This window comes from Cololabis saira, chromosome 23, assembly GCF_033807715.1.
Source record: "Cololabis saira isolate AMF1-May2022 chromosome 23, fColSai1.1, whole genome shotgun sequence".
NCBI lineage: Eukaryota > Metazoa > Chordata > Actinopteri > Beloniformes > Belonidae > Cololabis > Cololabis saira.
The window spans coordinates 5404221-5429640 of record NC_084609.1 but is presented as its reverse complement, the minus strand read 5'-3'; the positions used below and the strand labels follow the sequence as shown (position 1 = coordinate 5429640).

General features: G+C 39.9%; 1 protein-coding gene across 1 annotated transcript in view; it reads left to right on the top strand.

The window, feature by feature from the left end:
* The window catches only part of st8sia1 (ST8 alpha-N-acetyl-neuraminide alpha-2,8-sialyltransferase 1), a 28356-nt gene extending 3986 nt beyond the window's left edge, over nt 1-24370 (top strand). Inside the window, exons 2-5 of the mRNA XM_061714311.1 lie at nt 1104-1248; nt 14435-14544; nt 16436-16528; nt 23351-24370. Of these exons, the coding sequence (XP_061570295.1) occupies nt 1104-1248; nt 14435-14544; nt 16436-16528; nt 23351-23822 (820 nt within the window). The 3' untranslated portion in view covers nt 23823-24370. The remainder of the gene's footprint in view (nt 1-1103; nt 1249-14434; nt 14545-16435; nt 16529-23350) is intronic.
* Nucleotides 24371-25420: the final 1050 nt, after the last annotated feature.

Genomic DNA, 25420 nt, shown 5'->3' with positions numbered 1-25420 from the left:
GTATAACACACCTGGGTGCACGTTACGGTTCGGGCGAATAAACGGCCGAAGAAATGGCATAAATTGCAACAAAATTACACGATTAATTCAAAATGGCCGACTTCCTGTTCGGTTTCGGCCATGGCGCCAAGAGACTTTTCTTTAAGTTGCGAGATTGATACAGGTTTGTACCGATTTTCATGCATGGACATCAAACCGTATCGTGGGGCTTGAGGCACAAAGTTTTCCGGGGGGCGCTGTTGAGCCGTTAGGCCACGGCCATTAATGCAAACCATTAAATAAACATTTTTCGCCAGCCAGGCCTGGCTTGGTGCAAAATTTGGTGACTTTTGGGGCACGTTTAGGGGGGCAAAAAGGCCCTCATTTCGTCGGAAGAAAAATAAAAACGAGATAAACATCTCCTACAGATACAATAGAGCCTTCGCACTGTAAGTGCTCGGGCCCTAAAAAGGTTAAGACGATCTGCACAGGTTTGACTCGGCGCTGATCTCCGGAGGTCCTGAAAACAACATTTATGTTTGATAAATGATGTCTGCTTCCACTTTGAGACACAGAGAAGGAGGACCGAGGCTTCAGTTTGGAGTCTTGGAAGTAATTGTTGTTATTACCGCCTTTGCTTGTCTCTTATCCTTTAAACCCTGAGCCTGCGTGGAGGGTTAGTCCTCAAACTCACAGGAGAGGCTTTACTAGTTGGAAATAAGGTGCATTTACAAGGAAAATACTCTCAAAGGTTGGAAAAGGTCACTTCTCTGCAAGATATCCCGTAGAAAATAGCCGAAGTGAACAAAAGAGACCCTGCACAGGTTTGTGTTGCAGCAGAGGAGCAGATAGTTACACATTTACAGTTGTTCTCATCACCGGTAAAGCAGCTTAGGATAATAACAGGTACGGAGCTGCAGAGAGGACTCACGCCCTCAACGCTCAGCTTGATAAACCTGTTGTGTGTTAGATATTTTCATATTATCTCCCGTTCAACGCTCCTTGAATGGGAACAAAAATCGGTGGCATTCTGTTCACTCGAATAGGCAAATGTGAGAAGTGATGGATGATTTATGGCGTTTACATTAAAACTGTCGGTCGTGTCCCACGTTGTGTTTGTGCAGGAAGCTGCTGACAGATTGCTGCGATCCCAAGCGGATGTTTGCCGTGACGAAGAAGAACTCCCCGATGGGCAAAGCCCTGTGGTACGATGGCGAGTTTTACCGCTGGCACACCGTGAACAACGACACCTACCCGCTCTTCGTGCAGGTATTTATTACATTTTTATGTCTCTTTTGTATCAAAACAAACCATTTCTCTCTGGAATGTAATACATTAGGCTTATGCGATTTTTCAATTCTAAATCGATTCTGATATTAATTCCTAAAACTCGATTTGTATGTCTAAATATTGTTTTTTTTTTTCATCATTACATTACAACTTTTGGCCCAAAAAAGAATGTTTTGTTGGACACAAGAATAACTGGTGCCATGTTTTTGCCTTTAAATATGTTTAAAGGTATGAAAACATTAAAGTTTTCAGTTATAATTGCATAAATTGTCTATATTTCATTACTTTATATACTGTCTTGGGGTTACATTTGCATAAAATGCTAAAAAACCAAATTCTCAAGAAATTAAAAACCCAAAAAGACAGAAAATGGAAAAAATAAAACCGATTTCATCCGTCTCTGTTTCGTCCCTGGATCTGTTTGGTAATTCTGACCCACGATGTTTCTGAAAGCAGTTCTATCAGCATTCTGGGAGGTGATTGGTCCTTACAGCATCATTAGCTGCAATACTTCATGCAACAGCTCAAAAAACTGTTTTAATAACACTGACCCAAATCGATATCAGAATTGAATCGAATCGGATTGAATCAAATTATAATCGATTCTGAATCTTAAGAATTGGAATCAAATCAATTCTTGACATTTAAATCGATCCCCAGCCGCATCACCAGAAAAATAACTCCAGAAAAATAACTTATTTGACAATTTTCACCTGTTTTTTCACCTGTTTCAAGTACATTTTCACTTGAAATAAGTAGAAAAATCTGCCAGTGGGACAAGATTTATCTTCTCATTACAAGCAAAAAAATCTTGTTCCACTGGCAGATTTTTCTACTTATTTCAAGTGAAAATCTACTTGAAACAGGTGAAAATTGTTGTTTTTTTTCCAGTGATGAGTCTTGTTTTAAGTGTAATGAGATTTTTTTTACTAAAATGAGACATTTTAACTAGAAATAAGACAAATATTCTTGTTAAGATTTTGAGTTTTTGCAGTGATCCATGTTACTTATCCTGTGAAGGACAGAGTCATATTGATAAGTTCAGAAAAGTGTTTTTTATTGTTGTGTTTTGATGTATTTGATGTAAGCCCAGTGGATATTTAAAGCTTACAGAAGGCTGCATTTAACTGCTGCTATGTCATTCCTGCAGTATTTCTGCAGCTGTTTTGGTCACTGCTATTATTTGTAATGTATTATATTATTTGTAATCAGCACAAATTATCTGTCCCCATATGATAAAATCCACCATCCCCCCTGATGTTTTTTTACAACTCGAGTACTGGTTCTAGGGGTTTGATCAGGTGATCAGAGCTCCTCGTTGCATCCTCGAGCAGCGATGCAGTAGTGAGAAATAACCGCACAGATGATGTAGGATGATTCCTGTATAGCTCAGTGCAACACGACACCGTTGTGGGGAGGCTGCGTTAACAAGGATCCTCAGTGATCCATAATGGAGGGGGGATGGGGGGATGGGGGGCAGTGAAGCAGAGAGTGACCCTCATGGGGGGAGGATTACTCCTACAGGGCTACCAGGGTGATGTTAGGTGAGGAGGGGTAAAGATGCTGCAGACGTGTGTGACTGCATCACTTCACCACACCATCCTCGCTCACTTTCCATTCCTTCATCTTTGTGCTCTTTTCTCCTTTCGCGGTTACGCAACTCATACAGTAGTTGCAAAGGAAGAGGCTTCAAAGGGACACGGAATGTGTCATAGTTGCAGTTTGACTGATTGCAAAGGTTATTGCATCATTTACAGGGCTGGTTTTAGATTTTTTTAGGGGTTTATGCAACAGTATGTTTTGGGGGGGGCCCGTTGTGCAATCCTTGATGAGGTAACAATCTGTGACACATCTGAGAAAGTACCTGTGACTCCATCAATTCAAAAACTTGATTGAATCAAAAAAGACTTTTTGATTCGATGAATACAAGAATTACAAAAAAATTTGAATTTTTGACTCCATAAATTCAAAACTTCAAAACTAAAAAAATTCTAAATTTCTGACTCCATAAATTTAAAATTTAAAAACAAAAAAATCTAAATTTTTGAGTCCCTAAATTCAAAAGTTAAAAATAAGAAAATAAAAAAATGTTACTCCATAAATTCAAAAGTTAAAAACAAAAATTATACATTTTTGACTCCTTAAATTCAAAAGTTAAAAACAAAAAAAATCAGAATATCTGACTCCATAAATTCAAAAGTTAAAAACAAAAGAAATCTGAATTTTTGACTCCATAAATTCAAAAGTTAAAAATAAATAAAAATAAAAATTTCTGACTCCATAAATTCAAAAGTTAGAAAACAAAAAAAATCCAAATTATTGACTCCATAAATTCAAAAAGTCAAAAGCAAAAACGAAAACAAAATTCCTGCTTTTATAATTGCAAATCCTCAAAAAGCCTTTCAGATGATCCTACTACATGCATAGTCTGCCTTTAGTCCAAATGGTTGGGATTATTTATAAATCATAATTTAGTATTTTACCACTAAAGATGACGTTTCCTGTTGTTTTTTTCCTCTCACTTCTATTTTTAGACAGAAGTGCTTAAACCACATATAAACAACTAGATCAGGACGTCCTTCTATGTTACAGTTCTCTTTTCTTTCCTGTATTCAAGTGTCTGTGTGCACGCGTGTGTGTGTGTGTGTGTGTGTGTGTGTGTGTGTGTGTGTGTGTGTGTGTGTGTGTGTGTGTGTGTGTGTGTGTGTGTGTGTGTGTGTGTGTTTGGGGGAACCGAGGAAGAACAAGAAAGTGAATGCTAAAAGCGGTTGTCGTGGTTTCCGTGTCCGGGGAAACCAGACCGCAGTACCGACTCCAGCCTGTGATGCTGCACATGTGCAGTCTGATGTCTGATGTCCCGGCTGGTCCCCGAGACGAATCCGTGACCCTAATTTGCAGGCGCTGGCTCTGCACGCTCACTCTTGGAGGATGGGGGAGGTGTGGCTGAATAATTAAGGAAATGGGACTGCAGAGAGAGAGAAAGTGGCCCAGCGGCGCCACGTCAGCCCTGTGCGGCGTCGGTTTAAACCCACACTTTTATGGAGCTGGGTTTTTGTTCCTAATGTGCATTGTTAAGTTACTGTAAATGCTTTTACAAACCTTAACTACTTGAAGCTGCATATATATGTGCATTATTACTATATTTAATATATATACATATATATACGCATACATACGCATACACATACATATATATACACATACAAACCCAGTCAGTTTTTTTTTCAGCTGCACTGGTTTAAGAACATTCAGACTATTGCAAATATTATTTAGCTTCAGTTTGCAGAAAATTCAAATGAGCAGGTTTTCTTTATTATTGTTCTTTAGCTCAGAATTAACAAAATATTAGTTTTTCAGATATAGTTGCACAAATGAGAGAATTTTGAGGCAGTTGTGGCGACTACAGTCTACATTTTGTTATAGATGGGAAGAAAATATTGTTTTTTGATATTTTAAAATTCATAAATCTACAGGACTGTCTCAGAAAATTAGAATATTGTGATAAAGTTCTTTATTTTCTGTAATGCAATTAAAAAAACAAAAATGTAATACATTCTGGATTCATTACAAATCAACTGAAATATTGCAAGCCTTTTATTATTTTAATATTGCTGATCATGGCTTACAGTTTAAGATTAAGATTCCCAGAATATTCTAATTTTTTGAGATAAGATATTTGAGTTTTCTTAAACTGTAAGCCATGATCAGTAATATTAAAATAATAAAACGCTTGCAATATTTCAGTTGATTTGTAATGAATCCAGAATGTATGACATTTTTGTTTTTATAATTGCATTACAGAAAATCTCAATATTCTAATTTTCTGAGACAGTCCTGTATTAGTTTTTCAGATATAGTTGCACAAATGAGGGAATTTTGAGGCAGTTGTGGCGACTACAGTCTACATTTTTTTATAGATAGGAAGAAAATATTGTTTTTTTGATATTTTAAAATTCATAAATCTATGGCAACAAAGCCTTTATTCTTTTATTTTTGATTTAAGTGCATTACTCATTCAGTCTAGGTCTGTCTGGAGACACCAACCCGACAGCAGGTCGGTGAGTCCCGGCCTCAAGCTTTGAATGACAACAAAAAACTCTATTCCTCAAAGGCCTGATGAGATTAAAAAATAAAAGATAAACTTGTCCTGAAATTCACCAGATTCATTAAACGGCGGTTTTGCAGAGCAGCTCGTTCTGACCTTGAGAATCTGCATCACTGCCCGACTAAAAGCCCCAAGCAGTCTCGGCCGGCACGGATTAATTCAGCCACTGCAGTCGTATGCAAATAGGAACCGCTTTTGGACCGGTGTGGGTCGAGGAAAATGACCCTTTTATAAATGCAAGGCTTTTAAAACGAGCAGAAAATGGGAAATTATTATTTTTTAAAACAGCAGGAAGACAAGTTTGACACGGTGTCACTTTAAGTTTCCTCGTCAGACGCAGAGCAGATAAATATTTGCCCTGATTATATATTTTTATATATTTTTTTTCGTATTATCTGATTTGTGCGTATTATTAGATTTGTGCGTCCGTAAATTGCTCGAAGTTACGGAAAAAAACGATAATTACGAATTAAAAAAGCCTCCTACATACACAAATCGTTAAAAACGTGTGCACGAATCGCACAAAGTTAAAGATACGGACAAATGGTTTTGAGACTCTTTTCACGCCTCCAAGAAGCCTTATAGATTCGTCCGTACATGGTGCATTTAAGGACTGGTGGAAAGCTGGGTCATCTGAGTCAAGCGTTATTTCCCTCGATACTTAGTCACCTACCCTAAGAAGGTAAACCTACTTCAGACCACGGTGATGCCGCCATCACCGTCTTCTTGGCTCCCGATTTAGACCATTTAGCGGTCGTTGCTTTAAAACATCTAATTACATTCGTAAGGCTTATAAAAGCACACCTGTCCATAATAGGAATTATAGAATATTACAAAGTAAATGTGTTGTAACCACGTAGTGCTGAGATATTCTTTCTTACACTGGCCCACAATGTTTCACAATTTGTTACAAGTTTAAAGGTAACTAAGTATCAAGGGAAATTACGCTTGACTCAGATGAAGATTCAGATGACCCAGCTTTCCACCAGTCCTTAAACGCACCATGTAGGGACGAATCTATGAGGCTTCTTGGGGGCGTGAAGAGTCTCTGTGTGTGTATCCAGTCTGAATCATGCCCACTTAACACGAGTTTGCTAATCTTCTTAGTTAACTAGCGCTCGAGTCATCTACGGGTTGTCCAGGTCTTACCCTGGATTCACACTGAAAGCGCCACAGGCGTCATAGGCGTCCAGTTGCCATTCATTATCTTTGAAAGCTCGCTGCGAGAGGCGTCGGAGGCGTCCAGAGTGTCAATCTCAGGCCCCGTTTACACGGAGCAAAAACGGAGGCGTTTTCATGCGTTTTGGCCGTTCGTTTACACGAAAACGAAGCTCAAAGTCACCAAAAACGATCAGTTCTGAAAACTCCGGCCAAAGTGGAGATTTTCAAAAACTCAGTTTTCACGTTTGCGTCTAAACGGAGGAAAACGGACATTTAGGCTTCAGAACGTCACATTATGCAACAGAAACGTCACCAGCGTCATGAGTGCGACCTGTGTTTACAATTTGTTTGACCACCGTCAATATTTTCTTGTATTTTACCTGTTTTATATTCTAAAGTCACACTTAAAAGTAACTCCACTTCTCTGTCATTCCAAATGAAAAACTCTCTTGGAAGTAAAGCATTATGGTCCCGCGTTAAATCGGCGCAGAGCCTACGGCGTACGGTACGCGGCGATAAGCGCCGTACGGTGTGCGTCGCCGCGTACCCTACGCCGTAGGATCTGCGTTGGTGTAATGTGGAACCATGAATCAGCCTTAACTGGAAGTTACACGTGTCATTTGTTGATGTTTTTTCCAGGATTCTGATTGGCTAGCATGACATTAACAGCGTATTTATGCGGATTCGTGTAAACGAAGAGATTTTGAAAACGATCTTGTGTAAACGATGGAATTTTTCAAAACGTAGAGGGGGAAAAATCCGTTTTTGTAAATACTCGGCTATGTGTAAACGGGGCCTCACTCTGAAAGCGACACAGGGCGTCATAGCCGTCCAGTTGCCATTCATTATCTTTGAAAGCTTGCTGCGAGAGGCGTCGGAGGCGTCCAGAGCGTCAATCTCAAAATCTCAACTTTATGCAAATGAGCAGCGGTGACGCCGAGGCAGCGTCCAATCACAGACCGGGATTCCCGAAGCAAAAAGCCTCAATGCAGATTGTACTTTCATGTACACACACACGTACACTCATTCACATGCATAAAGGAGAAGAGCTGTTGCTAACAAACTTATTTTATCAGGAATTAATATATTTCATCCAGCAAACTGACATTTTTGCTGATTTGACTGCCGTTTTTACCTGAACTCTGAATGTGACACGTATCTGATGGTTGAGGAGCTGGATGGTCTGAACTATTTTATTTGCTACATCGATCCAAAATAATTAAAAAAAACATGCTTATTAATCACAAAACACAGTTTAGACATCATGACCAAACCCGCCCCGACCCGGTGTGTCAGTGTTCACCGCAGACAGACTGCAGCTTCACCGGGACCAACGACTCACTGATGTTGATCCAGGACCGACCTGGTTCAGGAGCATCAAACTCTCTCTTATCTATGTGGAAATAACGCATAAATATCAATATAAATAAGGCTTCCCAAAGTGTGATCCATGGTGAAATAGGAAACTGAAGATGTGCAGCTATATATAGATATGTGTAGGCTATATGCACTTGTTTCCCTCCAGTTCTGCAGCTTGAAACTGCAGGCGTCGACAGACTTTAGCAAGCGGCGCAATGCAGACGTCCTGAGCCTCCACAGGCCATTTTTTTAGACACTTTCAGTGTGAATCCACCGTTAGGGAATGCCCTCTAAACCTTTTTGATTAATGAAAATGTGCTTCGACCCGGACTTGTGTAAGTTTACGAGCCGCAAAAGTGAAAAGTAGCCACGAGGCCCAGATGTAAAGCTGAAGATAAAACGGTGACACGGTGAACTCCAGGAGCTACAACTTATTTGTCTCACCAAATAATCTTTTTCTTGTTTCATTAAGGTTTGTTTTAATGGCCGACTCATTAAGGATGCTGCTTAATTAGTTCTGCATCCTGTATATTTTAATCAGGAGTCAATATCGTGCAGGAAGGAACATCATTAGAGAGACGCAGCAGCTCGTCAATTAAAGTTGTGAAATCTTCCGTTTGCTGAAGTGTCAAAGGTTTAAGCTGACTTCAAACTTTGCAGCGTGAGCTGCAAACGTTTGTAAGACTGAGATTATCACTTCAGATTCCTGGAGAGCAGGACGGGCGGGGCTCGAGTCTGCACCGCTACCTCAAGCAGACACAGCTTTTACAGCCTCAACTACACTTGTACTAAACTAAGACCAAGACACTACCAAGACCAGAGAGAATCAAGACCAGGACTAGTTCAGCTCAAGACCAAAAGTAAACCTAGTAATGTCCTGATCCTGCGTGATTGTAGAACACCATCCTGGTTCAGCTAGTTTCCATATGAGCTTGTTTTCAACTGCAGCACAATAACACAGAGAAGTGGATGATGATGTTGAACTCACTATAAATGTTTCCATCCATCAGCTGAGATCAGATCTGTGTGGCGACTGCACTACCGCTATTTCTACACTATTGGAGGATTGACTCCAGTGCTTTTAAGGATTGACACGACTACTAACTAGTCCCAAAGTCCTCTAGCAGAATAACCAGCTCCAACACCCCCCTCCACCTCAGAAAAGACATGAATAGTTAATGTTACTGATTTAAATTGGACTGAATTTGGAGATGAAACCTGAATTTTAGATATTAAAGATACAATTATCGACTTGAAATTACATTATTTAACATTATAGTAATCAGATTACACCGTATATCAGCATCACTGAAATGAACCTGATGCTTAATCAATCCCAACGATATGCAAATATTATTCATACATTTATTCAAACAAGGCCGTTATAAACACAAAACTGTAATTAAATACAGACACATGCAGATGCACCAAAACATTAAATCAAATGTAAAATACAAATAGTTTACAAAACTGCTGATCACCAGATTCTGTCACCTTGGTGTGAAACGGATCTCAGTTATCCGAGTCCGAGACCTGGAGAGACCGAGACAAGACCACAAAAAGGTGGTCTTGAGAACTACAAGTCTATCCTCAATCTCCAGTTTCTGCATTTCAAGCTCCAACTGAGCCTGTAGGACCGGTGCCTTTTACAGGTGCAAACAGGTGCCGGACTTTCAACCGAGCCCCTGTAGAAGCGCTAGAAGTGAGCGGATCATACCGAGGAAGAGCAGCAGGTATCACCACCCCGCTCACCCTCCTCAGAAACCAGCCCAGCATCTGCACCTCCGGTTTAAGGAGGCTCCAGACCCAAACGTTGACGCCACGTAGAATAATGGCGCTTTTCCACTAGTACCTACTCAGCCCGACTCACCTCGCCTCGGTTTTGCGCTTTTCCACTAGGGATCTAACGTGCCGAGTAGATACTTTTCTGTAAATACTCTGCCGAGGTTCTAAGGTTCTGAGTCGGCTGCATCTGATGTCATCACACTACAGACCACCGATTGGTCGGGGGGTTGGAGTCAGACGTCTGAGTCAGGATGTGGAAATCAACAAAAGAGCGACTCTGACGGCTTCTTGTTCATTTTATTCGACAGACGATGGCAGAAAAAGTCTGTTTCATGATCCAACTCTGAGGTGCAGATGTTCATAAACCTGGTGCTGAGGAGAGAATTAAAAAGGGATCTAGACGGAGATAAGGAACGACCAGATCTACCAGGAGCTCTGTCTCTTCATAGCTGCTCGCGGCTCCAGCTGACTTTTCAGCAGCGCCGAGACAAAAAAGCAAACAAAAACAGCATTGCCGCTTGAAGCTTCTCTCTCTCTCATTTTTTAACTTGATATTGAACACAAGCCACAGATCCAGCAGCACAAATATCATCTCCTCCAGGTTCTACATCTTTAGTGTTTTCTTCTTCGTTTAGATCACACAGTCAAATACGTCACAGCAGCTTCACTCCAACCTCCTACTTCTGTTCCAGCTGAATTGTTATATAAAAGAAACTTGGCCTAGTTGGGTCGAGCCGAGTAGGTACTAGTGTAAAAGCGCCATAAGGGTCCAGGAATCAGAAAATTACACACCTCACCTCCGGGCGCAGGAATGAGCTGCATCCCGGACGAGCCCCCAGTTTATGTTACGACCCGGGTTTGTGTAAGTGGTCAGTGGGGGATGGAAACCATCTGTAGCAGCCTTTGGTCCAACGCCTTGTTGCACGGCGCTTCATGCTCTGTAGATATCTCTCTTTGTGTGCCAAGAAAACCAGTTTTGAATCTGTGTTTTCGAGAGGAGGGATGTGAGAGCGAGTGACACGTGCCGGCGGCACGAGCCTCCACGTCTGTGATCCCGTTTGTTCGGAGACGTCCTTGATCTACGGATACGCTGGTGCCAGTAAAGTCAGAAAACTGTTTCCTTTGTAACCTTCCTGCATTTGTCTGGTTTGAAATTACAATAACACAAACCGTAGTGACTCAGTCGGTCCAAAGGGACAAACCGAGGCTATTTAACTGTGTTGTGACATCCTGAATACTGTCTAGGATCACAAGGGTGTGCAGGGTTTTAATATTCGTCGGCATCAGTCTTGCTCTCCGACTATGCAGCATCACTCTGCCCAAGGTTATGGCAGCACTTGTGTGCATCGGATGCTTGCAGGGCCTATTTTTAGCCGCGCCACTGCTCTTCCCCTTCCAGCCTGCAGCCTTTGCTGGCTCTGCATTTCTCAGAGGGACGGTAACCGATAGTTACGGTCCAGTCCCGGCCATTCTGAGCTGCTGTTTCCGTGATTGCAGGTCTGAACACAGACGGCCGGCTGCGCTGCAGCGAGCCGGCCGCGGCGCCGGGCTCTGGGCACCGGCCAGGGAATGTGCAGATCAGTGTTTCTGGCAGTTAATTGCCGGTTAGGGCCGTATATACAGTATCCATGCAGCTTAGTGGGCTGAACAGAGCCGGCTGATTGCTACTCTCAGGTTCGCTGATGATGTTTTGGTGTTTGGTGACTTCAGACACCCAAACTGTTGCTACTTTCAGCTCACCTTCATTTTATATCGGGACATTTTTTGCATTTGGGCACCTTTTGCAGAAAAAAATAGGATATGTTGCCCATTTTTTCTTTCAAATCAATCTGTAAAATTCCCTTCACAACCTCCTACCGTCTTCTTCAGCAACTATTGGAACATTTGTGTAGCATTGTTTCCTTTTTTTTACTACTACATATTTATATTTTTACTTACCCTACTTTTATTTTCTCTGCACTTCATTTTCATTTCATTTTATTCTTTATTTCATTCAAAAAAATAAAACAAATTCAATACAAATACAAACAAAAATTTTCATAAATTGTGAATGAAAAGGGAGAAGAAAGAAGAAGAATCTTATCAAATCTGCCCCTTTTTCCCAAAAAATAACTTCACAAATAACATAAATTAAAAATTAAAAAAAAGCAACAACTAAGTAAATAAAAAACTAAAATAAAATGAAATTACCGCCGGCTATGGGTATGTCAATCAAACTTAACTAACATATTGCATTATATTTACTTAACATACAGGCTTTAATTGTTCTTTTGAATGTAATGTTTGATTTGGATTCTTTGTTTTCTTTATTCAGATTGTTCCATAAACTGATTCCTTTCACAGAAACACAACGTTCCATCAATTTAGTCCTGAATCTGGGTTTTTTTTAAATCTCTGTTCCTTTTAAGTTATACTTGCTTTCTCTTTTTTCAAATCTTGCACTTTATCTAAATAAGAATAAAGCACCTGTAGTTTCGTTGTGTATGAACAATGAACATAAAGAATCTGTAAAAATGTCTGAAAACAACTTGCATCAATAAGCTTCTAGAGATGGAAATAAAGGCGTATTCTTCTCAAGTTTTTGCCAAACTTGCTGGTCTTCCCCCCTTGAATGAACCGTTTCAAGGGTATTGTCCTCTCTCTAAACCCCCCCTCTGTCCCCGTCATGGTCCAAGAGAGCCCACCGGGGGCAAAGGCGTGTGTGTGTGTGTGTGTGTGTGCGTGTGTGTGTGTGTGTGTGTGTATTCTCATGCATGTGGTCTCCAAGAGGAATAATGAGCGCGATTGTTTCCGCTGTCTTGCTCAATCCGAGCCCCAGACATGGAAAGGGAAGGGACGTTTCTGGCCTTTATTGAGGGATGGAAGTCCAGCGTCCTCAACAAAGGGCCAGATTGGACGATGCAGGAAGAGTGATTCACCGCGCGGCTGCTGGTGGAGAGTCGGCGCTAACAATAGATAATGAGGGGACTGGAAAGACGGGGGAATTTGGCTGCTGCACACCTGCATGTCCAGGGGAGGAAAGACCACCGGTCCTTCCCCGAGACCAGGATGTGGTGCCGGTTTAGCTTTAAAATAACCACACTGCCCATTCTTCACAAATCCATTTCAGTTTTCACCAATTTTACACACGTTTTATTGCTTTTTTTTTCTTTTTGGTTCCTCATGAAGATGTTTTAAAATACTTTTCCCAGCGTAGTCATCTATGCACTGCAAAAACTCAAAATCTTAACAAGAATATTTGTCTTATTTCTAGTTAAAATGTCTCATTTTTACTCAAAACAAGACTCATCACTGGAAAAAACAACAATTTTCACCTGTTTCAAGTAGATTTTCACTTAAAATAAGTAGAAAAATCTGCCAGTGGAACAAGATTTTTTTGCTTGTAATGAGATAAATCTTGTCCCATTGGCAGATTTTTCTACTTATTTCAAGTGAAAATTTACTTGAAACAGGTGAAAATTGTCAAATAAGTTATTTTTCTGGTGTTATTTTTCTGGTGATGACTCTAAATGTTGAAATAGCAGTAAAACCACATTCATTGAATATTTGTCTTATTTCTAGTTAAAATGTCTCATTTTTAGTCAAAAAAAATCTCATTACACTTAAAACAAGACTCATCACTGAAGAACAATTTTCACCTGTTTCAAGTAGATTTTCACTTAAAATAAGTAGAAAAATCTGCCAGTGGAAGGGGAGAACATACATTTTTCTACTTATTTCAAGTGAAAATTTACTTGAAACAGGGGGAAATTGTCAAATAGCAAGTTATTTTTCTGGTAATGACTCTTGTTTTAAGTGTAATGAGAGTTTTTGACTAAAAATGAGACATTTTAACTAGAAATAAGACAAATATTCCTGGTAAGATTTTGAGTTTTTGCAGTGTGGGTGATGTTTGTGTGGAGTCTGGACCTCAGGGAAGTAAATCAGAGTAAATCAGTAGCATCAATACAAACACAGTCATGTAAAAACTCCATTAAAATCAGCAAGTGTTACTTCAGAAGCTGAAAAGGGAGAGAAAAACTTGTCCGGGTAATACTAAGTACCCCTTATTGCTGGATAAGCATTTAAGAAAGTAACAACTGGGCCCAAACGAGTGAAAAAACATTTTTTTGACAGGAAATTGATGCAGATTTGCAGACACAAACTCCCAGCAGCATCTCTAGCCAAAAGGAACAGGCAGTTGCCACGGCGATTAAAGTCAGGGTGTTGATTGGACAGGCCTGCAGGGTACAAGGGGACAAACGCAGCTCAGAGACTTCATAAAGGACATCTAGTCAGGCCCAGTTTCCACTACAGTGTAAGAATAGTCCAAACATAAATGCACTGATAAAGTTATTTTAAACATCAGATCTTGTCGGTGCATTTATGTTTATTTAATACCTTCTTACTTAGAAATTGGCATTTTTTTAATATTTTGTAACCGTGGAGACAATGTTCTTCCTGTTAAGAAGTACATGCTGTCCGACTCTGTTCAGGAGATAATTTTAAGACACATAATGTCGACTGTGTTGCAGAAACAGAGTCTGATTCATACGCCGTACGACCTTAGCTTGCTTTCTGGAAACTCCGGGCTTCACATCCCCTTGCTGGTCCGTCGGCACCCCCGGGACCAAAATAAGCCCCCGACCCGAGGGCATAAAGACCGAGGGCCTCAGTGTTTAAATCTAACTGAGCAGGAAGTGGATCTCCTTCCCTGCATAATGGTGACGGTTGAATGTCTTTTTTTTGTAATTTGCATGTTTCTCTTCCTCCCAGGACAACCCTCTGCAGCTGCCGCTGAAGAAGTGTGCCGTGGTCGGCAACGGCGGCATCCTCCGGCACAGCAACTGCGGGCGGGACATAGACAAAGCCGACTTCGTCATGCGGTGAGAACTCGCCCGGGGGACGGGGGGGCGGGGGAGTCTCTGGGAATAAAACCCTCTGAGAGAGAATCCTTTAAACTTTACGAGCTACGAAAGCTGCTGTCGACCGCAGCCGGGAGATGAAGGCCCAGATAGAAAAATGGGCCACAGTGAGGTCAAAAGAGAGAGAAACGAGTGCAGGAGTGAATAATGGTGCTTTTCCACCAGTATTTTTGTGTTTAAACGTGCCCCAAAAGTCACCAAATTTTGCACCAAGCCAGGCCTGGCGAAAAATTTGATATTTAATAGTTTGCATTAATGGGCGTGGCCTAACGGCTCAACAGCGCGCCCTAGAAAACTTTGTGCCTCAAGCCCCACAATACGGTTTGACGTACATGCACGAAAATCGGTACACACCTGTATCATGTCGCAACTTAAAGAAAAGTCTCTTGGAGCCATGGCTGAAACCGAACAGGAAGTCGGCCATTTTGAATTAATCCTGTAATTTTGGCGCAATTTATGCCATTTCTTCAGCCGTTAATACGGCCCGAACCGTAACGTGCACCCAGGTGTGTTATACATCAAAATGTGCGTCTAGATCCTGCGACGATGCGCATTACTTTTCTCAGTCAAAAGCGTTACCGTGGCGACGCTAGATGCCAAAAAGCGCGCCCCCCCTTCATCTGATTGGTCCATATTTGATACTTCCTACTTTTATGCCATAACTTTTGAATGGTTTCACATAAAGAGTCGTGGGTGGTGTCATCGGACTTAGTTTTGAGTACTTGATTTTTATTGGTGAAAATTGCACGCGCGAGGGCCCGTTCATCGCTGCTTGCAGCTTTAATTGCCTTTGTTACTTTATTAGCAAGACGATTCATTTTATTTGGATGGAAATCTTCTGCAGCTCCTACTCATGTCTCTTGGATCAAATCTATTTTAAACTGTGTAAAGTTGGAAAAGATCATGTGCACATTGAATGGCTGCACGGACAAATTTTACACTATATGGGCCCATTTTTTCTCATATATTAAGAGGCTTTATTTCCCTGCGGTTCCAGAGTAATATTATTTCTCCTAGTTGTGTGCAGGTATTTTTATACATATATGTTTGTGTATGTGTGTATGTTTTACTTGTTTTCACCCTGCTGGATGGATGTGAAGATAAGACACAGTCTAGTTAGAAACATGAGGAGCGTCTATATGGTGAATAGTCTGATTATGAGGATTTCACTGTATTATCTGGTCGATCTGTATGTAACTTAGTCAAGGCGTACTGTTGATTTTGTGTGCATTTCTTTGTTTCAGGACTATCTTTGTTAATGTCCTTTACCTAGGCATTATAATTCATAAGTGCATTTATACTGTTAATGCTTGTCGTGCCAAAAATTCTATTAAAAAAATGATAGGATGAGCAGAATAAAACAATCCGCCGGTTAAACAACAGCTGGATCTCGACTGAATCGTACATGAAGAGGGAATGTCTCATGTTTAAGAAACGGCTCATTAGATCCGGTCAGACGTTGCACATATGGAACAAATGCATGAAGTTTCAATGCCAATCCACATAAAAGGACCTTTTCAGAGGTCCAGAGTTAGAAACGGTCATGAGGTTGCATGGAAGAAGGATTGATTGGGGCAATTTTGCACGAAAGCGGAAAAGGAACGAATAAAAATAGAAAAGGAGGTGTAAATAAACAGGGCTGTGTTCGGGAATTGCTCTGTGGTGTGACATGAAATGAAAAGGTATGCAGACCGCAGAGGGGAATGTGCGCCAAGCACATTCCAGGTTTGCACCTCACCTGAGCTGGTTCCCAGGCTGCTGTGTTGACAGGAAAGAACCTGCAGGCTGCACAACCTCCGACCCAGAATAATCCCCCTACGGTGCATAAACATGTGGCTTTTGGTCCTTTCAGGTGCAACCTGCCACCGCTCTCTAAGCAATACGTGGAGGACGTGGGGACCAGGACTCACCTGGTCACGGCCAACCCCAGCATCATCGAGAAAAGGTAACCAGTCCAGCACTTTCTGTCCCCGACGGGAGATAGTTTGGTGTCTGAAGGGATTTTGGAGGGAGTTTGGGGGCGTTTTTTGTTTTTCAAACTTTATTGAAAAACTGCAGGCATACAGACATTCATTTTGGATGTAAAATAAAATCTTTCTCAGTGTAGATATTTAAAATTTACGACGGAGTATTAGGGCCAAACTAAGACAAAAAAAATTTGGAAATTACGAGAATAAATTCTTGTAATATTACGACTTTATTCTCGTAATATTACGACTATATTCTTGCAACATTATGACTTTATTCTCGTAATTTTAGGACTTTATTCTCATAATATTACAACCTTATTCTCTAAATATTACGACTTTATTCTCATAATATTATGACTTTATTCTCGTAATTGTACGACTTTATTCTCATAATATTACGACTTTATTTTCGTAATATTATGACTTTATTCTCGTAATATTAGGACTTTATTCTCATAATATTATGACTTTATTCTCGTAATATTACGACTTTATTCTCATAATATTACAACTTTATTCTCGTAATTTTACGACTTTATTCTCATAATATTACGACTTTATTTTCGTAATATTATGACTTTATTCTCATAATATTATGACTTTATTCTCGTAATATTACTACTTTATTCTCGCAACATTATGACTTTATTCTTGTAATTTTACGACTTTATTCTCGTAATATTACGACTTTATTCTCGTAATATTATGACTTTATTCTCATAATATTATGACTTTATTCTCATAATATTACGACTTTATTCTCGTAATATTACGACTTTATTCTCATAATATTCAGCTTTATTCTCATAATATTATGACTTTATTCTCGTAATTTTACGACTTTATTCTCATATTATTATGACTTTATTCTCGTAATATTCAGCTTTATTCTCATAATATTATGACTTTATTCTCCTAATATTACGACTTTATTCTCGCAACACTATGACTTTATTCTCGTAATTTTACGACTTTATTCTCATATTATTATGACTTTATTCTCTTAATATTACGACTTTATTCTCGTAATATTACAACTTTATTCTCGTAATATTACGACTTTATTCTCGTAATATTATGACTTTATTCTCGTAATATTACGACTTTATTCTCGCAACATTATGACTTTATTCTCGTAATATTACGACTTTATTCTCGTAATATTATGACTTTATTCTCGTAATATTACGACTTTATTCTCGCAACATTATGACTTTATTCTCGTAATTGTACGACTTTATTCTCATATTATTATGACTTTATTCTCGTAATATTACGACTTTATTCTCATAACATTATGACTTTATTCTCGTAATTGTACGACTTTATTCTCATATTATTATGACTTTATTCTCGTAATATTACGACTTTATTCTCATATTATTATGACTTTATTCTCGTAATATTACGACTTTATTATCGTAATATTACGACTTTATTATCGTAATATTACGACTTTATTCTCGTAATATTATGACTTTATTCTCATAATATTACGACTTTATTCTCATAATATTACGACTTTATTCTTGTAATATTATGACTTTATTCTCATAATATTACGACTTTATTCTCGTAATATTATGACTTTATTCTCATAATATTACGACTTTATTCTCGTAATATTACGACTTTATTCTCGCAACATTATGACTTTATTCTCGTAATTTTATGACTTTATTCTCATAATATTACGACTTTATTCTCATAATATTACGACTTTATTCTCGTAATATTACGACTTTATTCTCGCAACATTATGACTTTATTCTCGTAATTTTACGACTTTATTCTCATATTATTTTGACTTTATTCTCGTAATTTCAAAAAATTTTTTGTCTTAGTTTGGCCCTAATACTCCATCGTAACAATTGGATAATGTACAAATGTTGTCAGGGTTTTGACACTTCCTCCCAGTCTTAGTTTCAGTTCTGTCTTGCCCCGCCTGTGTCCCATCTGCCCTGATTGTGTCTGCACCTGTGTCTCGTCTTGTCTCGTTATCCCCTCAGTATATCTTGTCTTGTCATTCCTTGGTTCCCTGTCGGTCCGTACTGGTTCTCCCTCCATGTCTCCTCGTCGTTTTTCCTGTTCCTGGTTTTTTGTGTTTTTTGATCCTGCTCTGCAGCGCTTTGTTTTTGCCTTTTTGGAATTAAACCCTTTGTTTTTTGAGAACTCCTGCCTCTGGCCTCCCTCTCTCTCCTGCACTTGGGTCCTAGAAAACCACACCCCTAACAAATGTAAAAACATAAGAAAACATATAAATTTAAATAAAATAAGGCACAAAATATCTCCTTATTCTGGGGTTACTGAAAGTAAGCTATTAAAGTACATCGGTGTTTGTTCACTTTTCTTATTTGACATTAGCTCTAAAGTGTTTAAGTTTAATTCCACTGTAAATAAATCAAAGTTTGGAAGGGACTTGGAGAATTTCATCTTATGAATATTTAATGTACCCATGAGAAGCATAAGATTTGTTATAAAGCATATTGGTTTGTCATCACATTCAATTTTCGAGATAATATCTTTGGGTGTGATTGTGACATTTTTCCATGTTCCTCCAAAATACAGTTGACGATGGGCACAAAACACAAACAAATGTAGAATCGTTTCTGGCTCATCTCCACAAAAAGTGCACTTTTACATCCACTGATCCAGATCAGACTGGAATTATCCCCCCCCGGCGTCTGTTACGTGACACGTCCACACAGGACGTTGCATTCGCTGTCTGTCTGAACTGGTCGGTGCAAAGTTTTAATGTGGTTTCAAACGATGTAAACCCTGCAGAGGTGAGGGGGCGGAGTCTAGTGTCTGACTCCGCCCCCTCACACCTGGTGCAACCAGGTAAAAAGAGATCAATGCTGTCTCCCTTCATGACTTTAAAGACGTTCCCTAAGACCTCAGGACATGTTCGTGTTTGAAAAAATGGCACATTATGTCCCTTTTAAAGTTAAAACATTTAGTACTGACAGTTGTCGTTGAGGTTTTCCAGAATAATGGAAAACGAAACGAATGCATCAGGCCATTAAAGTGCTTCAATAAAACAACAAGGAGTTTAACAAGACTGAAGCAAATAAAAAGAAGACAACAAGCCAAGACCTTTTATTTCTTTAACATCCTGGATTTTGTGGAGTAACTTAAAGTTGAAATCTTGACTCTTAAATTGATATTTAGCTTTAATCCTTCTTGTAACCGCTCAGTCGACACAGAAAAACATGCAGAAAAACGGCTCTTAAGAGCACGAGAGTATATAAACTGGATTTTTATTAACTCGTTAAGACTTGAAGCATCTTCTAGTGGAGGAAAGTTTACATACACTGTAAAAAAAAGATTTAACCTTCTTTCCTTGGTGTCTGGCATTAAATCAGAATAAAGTTTCCTGGTTTTCTGTCTGTTAAAACTACCAAGATTATTTTCTATTAGCTAAATGCCAGAATAATGAGAAATACACGCTTACATTAAATTACTATGCCTCAGTTGTGGAAAGCCCAGATGATGATGTCACAGCTATGGAAGCTCCCTGATTGGTTAATTGACAGTATTTTAATTAATTGGAGTCACATCTGTAGGTGTATTTAAGCCACACCTCAAACATACTGCTACCTCGTATGGCATCATGGGAAATCAGAAAGGATGTCCAGAAGAGAAATGTGAGGCTCTACAAGTCATGGTAGGGGTTAATCTTCATCTGCTCAAACAATTATATGAAAGTATAAACACCACACTCTGCAAAAACTCAAAATCTTACCAAGAATATTTGTCTTATTTCTAGTTAAAATGTCTCATTTTTAGTCAAACAAATCTCATTACACTTAAAACAAGTGTAATTACCAGAAAAATAACTTATTATTTGGCAATTTTCACCTGTTTCAAGTAGATTTTCACTTAAAATGAGTAGAAAAATCTGCCAGTGGAACAAGATTTTTTTTGCTTGTAATGAGAAGATAAATCTTGTCCCACTGGCAGATTTTTCTACTTATTTCAAGTGAAAATTTACTTGAAACAGGTGAAAATTGTAAAATAACAAGTAATTTTTCTGGTAATGACTCTTGTTTGAAGTGAAATGAGATTTTTTGACTAAAAATGAGAAATTTTAACTAGAAATAAGACAAATATTCATGGTAATATTTTGAGTTTTTGCAGTGTGGGTCCAGGAGACGGGTTCTGTGTCCCAGAGATGGACGAGCTTTTGTCCCTCCCAGAACAAAAAGTAGAAGAACTTGTGAATAAGTTACTGTAAAGAGAGGGTCATCGTCCACAATGAAACCTGGACCTGGACCGACCTCAGCGATCTAGAATCCATCACTCGAAAAGCAACATAAAAAAGCCAGATTACAGTTTAGGGACTTTTGGAGACATGAGACTAAAATTGAACTCTTTGTTTACAATGACCATGGTTACATGTGGAGTAAAAAAGCAGAAGCTTGCAGGCCTTGGAACAACTGTGAAGTACGGGGGTGGGGGGGACGGGGGCAGCTTCCTGTTTTGTGGTGTTCTGACGCAGGAGAGACTGGCACACTTAAATATTGGCATCATTACTGGAGATCATTATGCAGAAATGTCTAAGCAACATCTCAGGATATCCGATATCAGGAAGGTCAAGCTTTGGTGCACATGGGTCCTCCAAGTTAGGGCGGGGTCAAGACACGTGTTGAATGAAACAAATGAACCAGAATTGGTTTGAAAAATGGTGCAACTTCAACGATGACCATGCAAGCGGGCCGTTGTGGCGAAGGGAGGAAACACTACAAACCTATATCATTATTTGGGCCAATCCCAATACACCCCCTACTTTCTACCACTAGCCCTAAAAATGAAGCCAGAAACCGTAGGGCCCTTGTAATGTTCCCTAGGGATTGGGACACCACTCGCTACGTCACTGCGTGGTTTACGTTCGGGTACGTAAGCGACTGCGTAGTTACGTTTGCACATACGTCACACCATATCAGGAAGCCCAGAGATAAAAGCTGTTTTAATTTCAGCTGTAGCGCTGTTAATATGCCACTTTATTAAGTTTTAATATTTTTTCAGGCGTAAAAGTAACCGTTAAGATCCCCAACCTGGGCTCAGTTTATCCAAATAACGCCTGTTAAGAAATTTGCTACGATGTTTTCGGGATGAGAAGAGCCGCCGGCGATTTATGGTTCCACGTTAAATCGAGTTAAATCGTGTAACGCAGAACCCTAAATCAGCCTTTATTCTGGCGAGATCTGAAAAGACTTTGCAACAACGGGCAAGCGAGTGATTATGTACATTCACTGAGTGAATATTATGAAAGTAATATATATATTTCTCGCTAGAAATGTAATCAAAACGCATTTTTATGCAGAAACTAACTCAAAATATTGATTTTATTCACTAAAAATGAGAAATGTCCGCCATGTTTTTTGTTTGATTCAGTCTAAAAATGACGAATGAGAATTAGTATTTCTTCTGTTTGGTTTGTATTGTGTGTACACTGTATTGTCACTTATGAGTGTATGACGACCCCAGGAAGAATAGCTGCTGCTTTTTGCAAAAGCTAATGGGGATCGTAATAAAACAAACAAACAAAAACGTAAAGCATCCTGGGAAATTTTCTCAGGCCCTCGGTCAGGGAGTCAACATCTGAAATCCCTCGCTATGAAGGGCTAGATTCATACACACTAGCCCTCGATATCCCCACTACCCCTACATGCAAAGAGGAATTGGGACACCACTACCCTCACGGGGAACGCACAAAATTTAGGGGTAGTGATGAAAAGTAGGGGTAGGGGGGGGGGATTGGGACTGGGCCTTTGAAGCAGGAGCTTTAGTTGGAGTACAACAAAATGGTTAAACCACTTCAACTAGCGGTGGTGAGACCAAAGAAGCATCGAACAATCGGCAGCACGCCTTATGACTAAAGTAGCAAACTAATTCAGTGACCCGTTGTTTATCCAAGGATATGATGTCCATTTGGAGTGTGGAAAGACTGCATTTTATGTTGCAAAGCCACCCTTTTTTTTTAAGTTTTGTGGATATTATACGTGGTCAAACTCAGGATGTCTCTGGAAATGTCTTTTATTTAATCTGTCAGCAAGGAATTAGCATTTCATTTAAACTGGAGGAGAGCAGCCCGCGCATGTGCACGTCTGCGACCAATAGGCTGCCGAATGTTCTTGCCAAGTGGTTGTAAATGGCTACGACTGCATCTGTTCAAGTCCGTTAAAAAAATAAATAAATTACTTTATAAAGCCACTTTTTTTATATATCAATGTTTTGATCTGCCACAATAATGTAATGAATTTAAAGGAAAATACCTCAAGTTGAGGGCTTTTATCAGCAATTTTTAGGTGAGATTAAAAAAAAGGAAAAAGGAAGGAAGGAAGGAAGGAGCGAAGGAAGAAAAGAAGGAAGGAAGGGAGAAGGAAGGAAGAAAACAATGAAAGAAGGAAGGGAGGGAGAAAAGAGGAAGGGAAGAAGGAAGGAAGGGAAAAAAGAAGGAAGAAAGGAAGGGAGAAAAGAAGGAAGGAAAGAAGGGAGTAAAGAAAGAAGGAAGGAAGAAGGAAGGAGAGAGCAGGAGGAAAGAAGGAGAGGTCATTTTGACCCAAAGACAGTACAAGGGTTAACCTTTATTTACCCAGGCAAGCAATTTAAGAACAAATTCTTTAATATTACATTAATTAATGACAGATCTTAATTAATTAAACGCAAAAAAATGTCAATGGCTTGACAGCAGTACTTTGAAACTTGTGGTTTCAGCTCTGTGTTGATCAAGTCTCATTGGTCAGGTTTTAACTTTCTACTCACCACTTTCCTTCTCTCTCCACCTCTTGAAGGTTCCAGGGTCTGCTGTGGTCGAGGAAAGCCTTCGTGGACAGTATGAAGGCCTACGGCTCCAGCTACATCTACATGCCGGCGTTCTCCATGAGCACCGGGACCGAGCCGTCCCTGCGGGCGTACTACGCCCTGCAGGACTCGTCCTCCAACCTCACCATGCTCTTCGCCCACCCGGAGTTCCTCCACTCGGTGGGCAAGTTCTGGAAGGGCCACGGCGTGCACGCCAAGCGTCTGTCCACTGGGCTGTTCCTGGTCAGCCTGGCGCTGGGTCTGTGCGACGAGGTGACGGTCTACGGATTCTGGCCGTTCTCCGTGGACCTGGACGAGCGGCCCGTCAGCCACCACTACTACGACAACATCCTGCCCTACACCTGGTTCCACGCCATGCCCGAGGAGTTCGTGCAGCTCTGGCAGCTGCACAAGACCGGCACGCTGCGCATGAGGGTGGGACGCTGCCCCCCGCAGAGCTAGAGCGCCCCCTGGTGGAGAGGAGCGATAACGGGGGGAAATGAGGAATCCCCCAACCACATCTTTGTTCGTACACAGAAGACACACCTCCAATCCTCTACACTCCTTTACGAACTTGTTACACGTCCAAACGGTACGTGATTGACATATGGGGCAGCTGGACCAAACCCCCCCCCTTTCTGGGTCTTTGTTAAATTAAAAACAGAGACAGAGGGACTGAAGGGAAGGGGGGGGTGATAAAGTGCACTGAAAGACGAGGAACATGGGGAGATAATGGCGTCCTGGTACCTACTTGCTTGAATAGGAGTGAATTTACACTGCAAAAACTCAGTTAAAAAGCCTCGTTTCAAGAAATGTTTTCAGACGTTTTCTGGTTTTACGAGTTTTAATCAAGAAAATCTTTCTTACTCCATTGGCTGAGATATTTCTGCTAATAATAAGACAAATTTGACTAGATTTAGGAATATTAGCCTTATTTCTAGCAGGGCTGTTTTTGCAGTGTAATGGAAGGAGAAAAGGTTTTTTTATTTTTTATTTTCCAACCAGGCCCTTGTTTGGCGTTGCCTGTGGTTCAGAGCAGGAGCACTGAAAGATGAGGAACATGGGGAGATAATGGCATCCTGGTACCTAGTTGCTTGAATAGGAGCGGATTTACACTGCAAAAAACTAATTTCTGAGTTAAAAAGTCTTGTTTCAAGAAAAAATTTGACTGTTTTGAGACTATTTTGCTGGTTTTAAGAATTTGAATCAAGAAAATCTTTCTTACTCCATTGGCTGAGATATTTCTGCTCATAATAAGACAAATTTGACTAGGAATATTAGGCTTATTTCAAGCAGGGCTGTTTTTGCAGTGTAATGGAAGGAGAAAAGATGTGTATGAAAAGGTTTTTTTAATTTTTAATTTTCCAACCAGGCCCTTAATTGGCGTTGCCTGTGGTTCGGAGCAGGAGCACTGAAAGATGAGGAACATGGGGAGATAATGGCGTCCTGGTACCTAGTTGCTTGAATAGGAGTGAATTTACACTGCAAAAAACTCAGTTAAAAAGCCTTGTTTCAAGAAATAATAAGACTGTTTTCAGACTATTTTTCTGGTTTTACGAGTTTTAGTCAAGAAAATATTTCTTACTCCATTGGCTGCTCATAATAAGACAAATTTGACTACATTTACCGGTAGGAATATTAGGCTTATTTCGAGCAGGGCTGTTTTTGCAGTGTAATGGAAGGAGAAAACGTGTATGAAAAGTTTTTTATTTTTACTTTTTCCTTTTTCAACCAGGCCCTTGATTGTCGTTGCCTGTGGTTCGGAGCAGGAGCACTGAAATACGAGGAACATGGGGAGATAATGGCGTCCTAGTACCTAGTTGCTTGAATAGGAGTGAATTTACACTGCAAAAAACTCATTTCTGAGTTAAAAATTCTTGTTTCAAGAAAAAATTTGACTGTTTTCAGACTATTTTTCTTGTTTTAAGAGTTTTAGTCAAGAAAATCTTTCTTACTCCATTGGCTGAGATATTTCTGCTCATAATAAGACAAATTTGACTAGATTAAGGAATATTAGGTTTATTTCGAGCAGGGCTGTTTTTGCAGTGTAATGGAAGGGG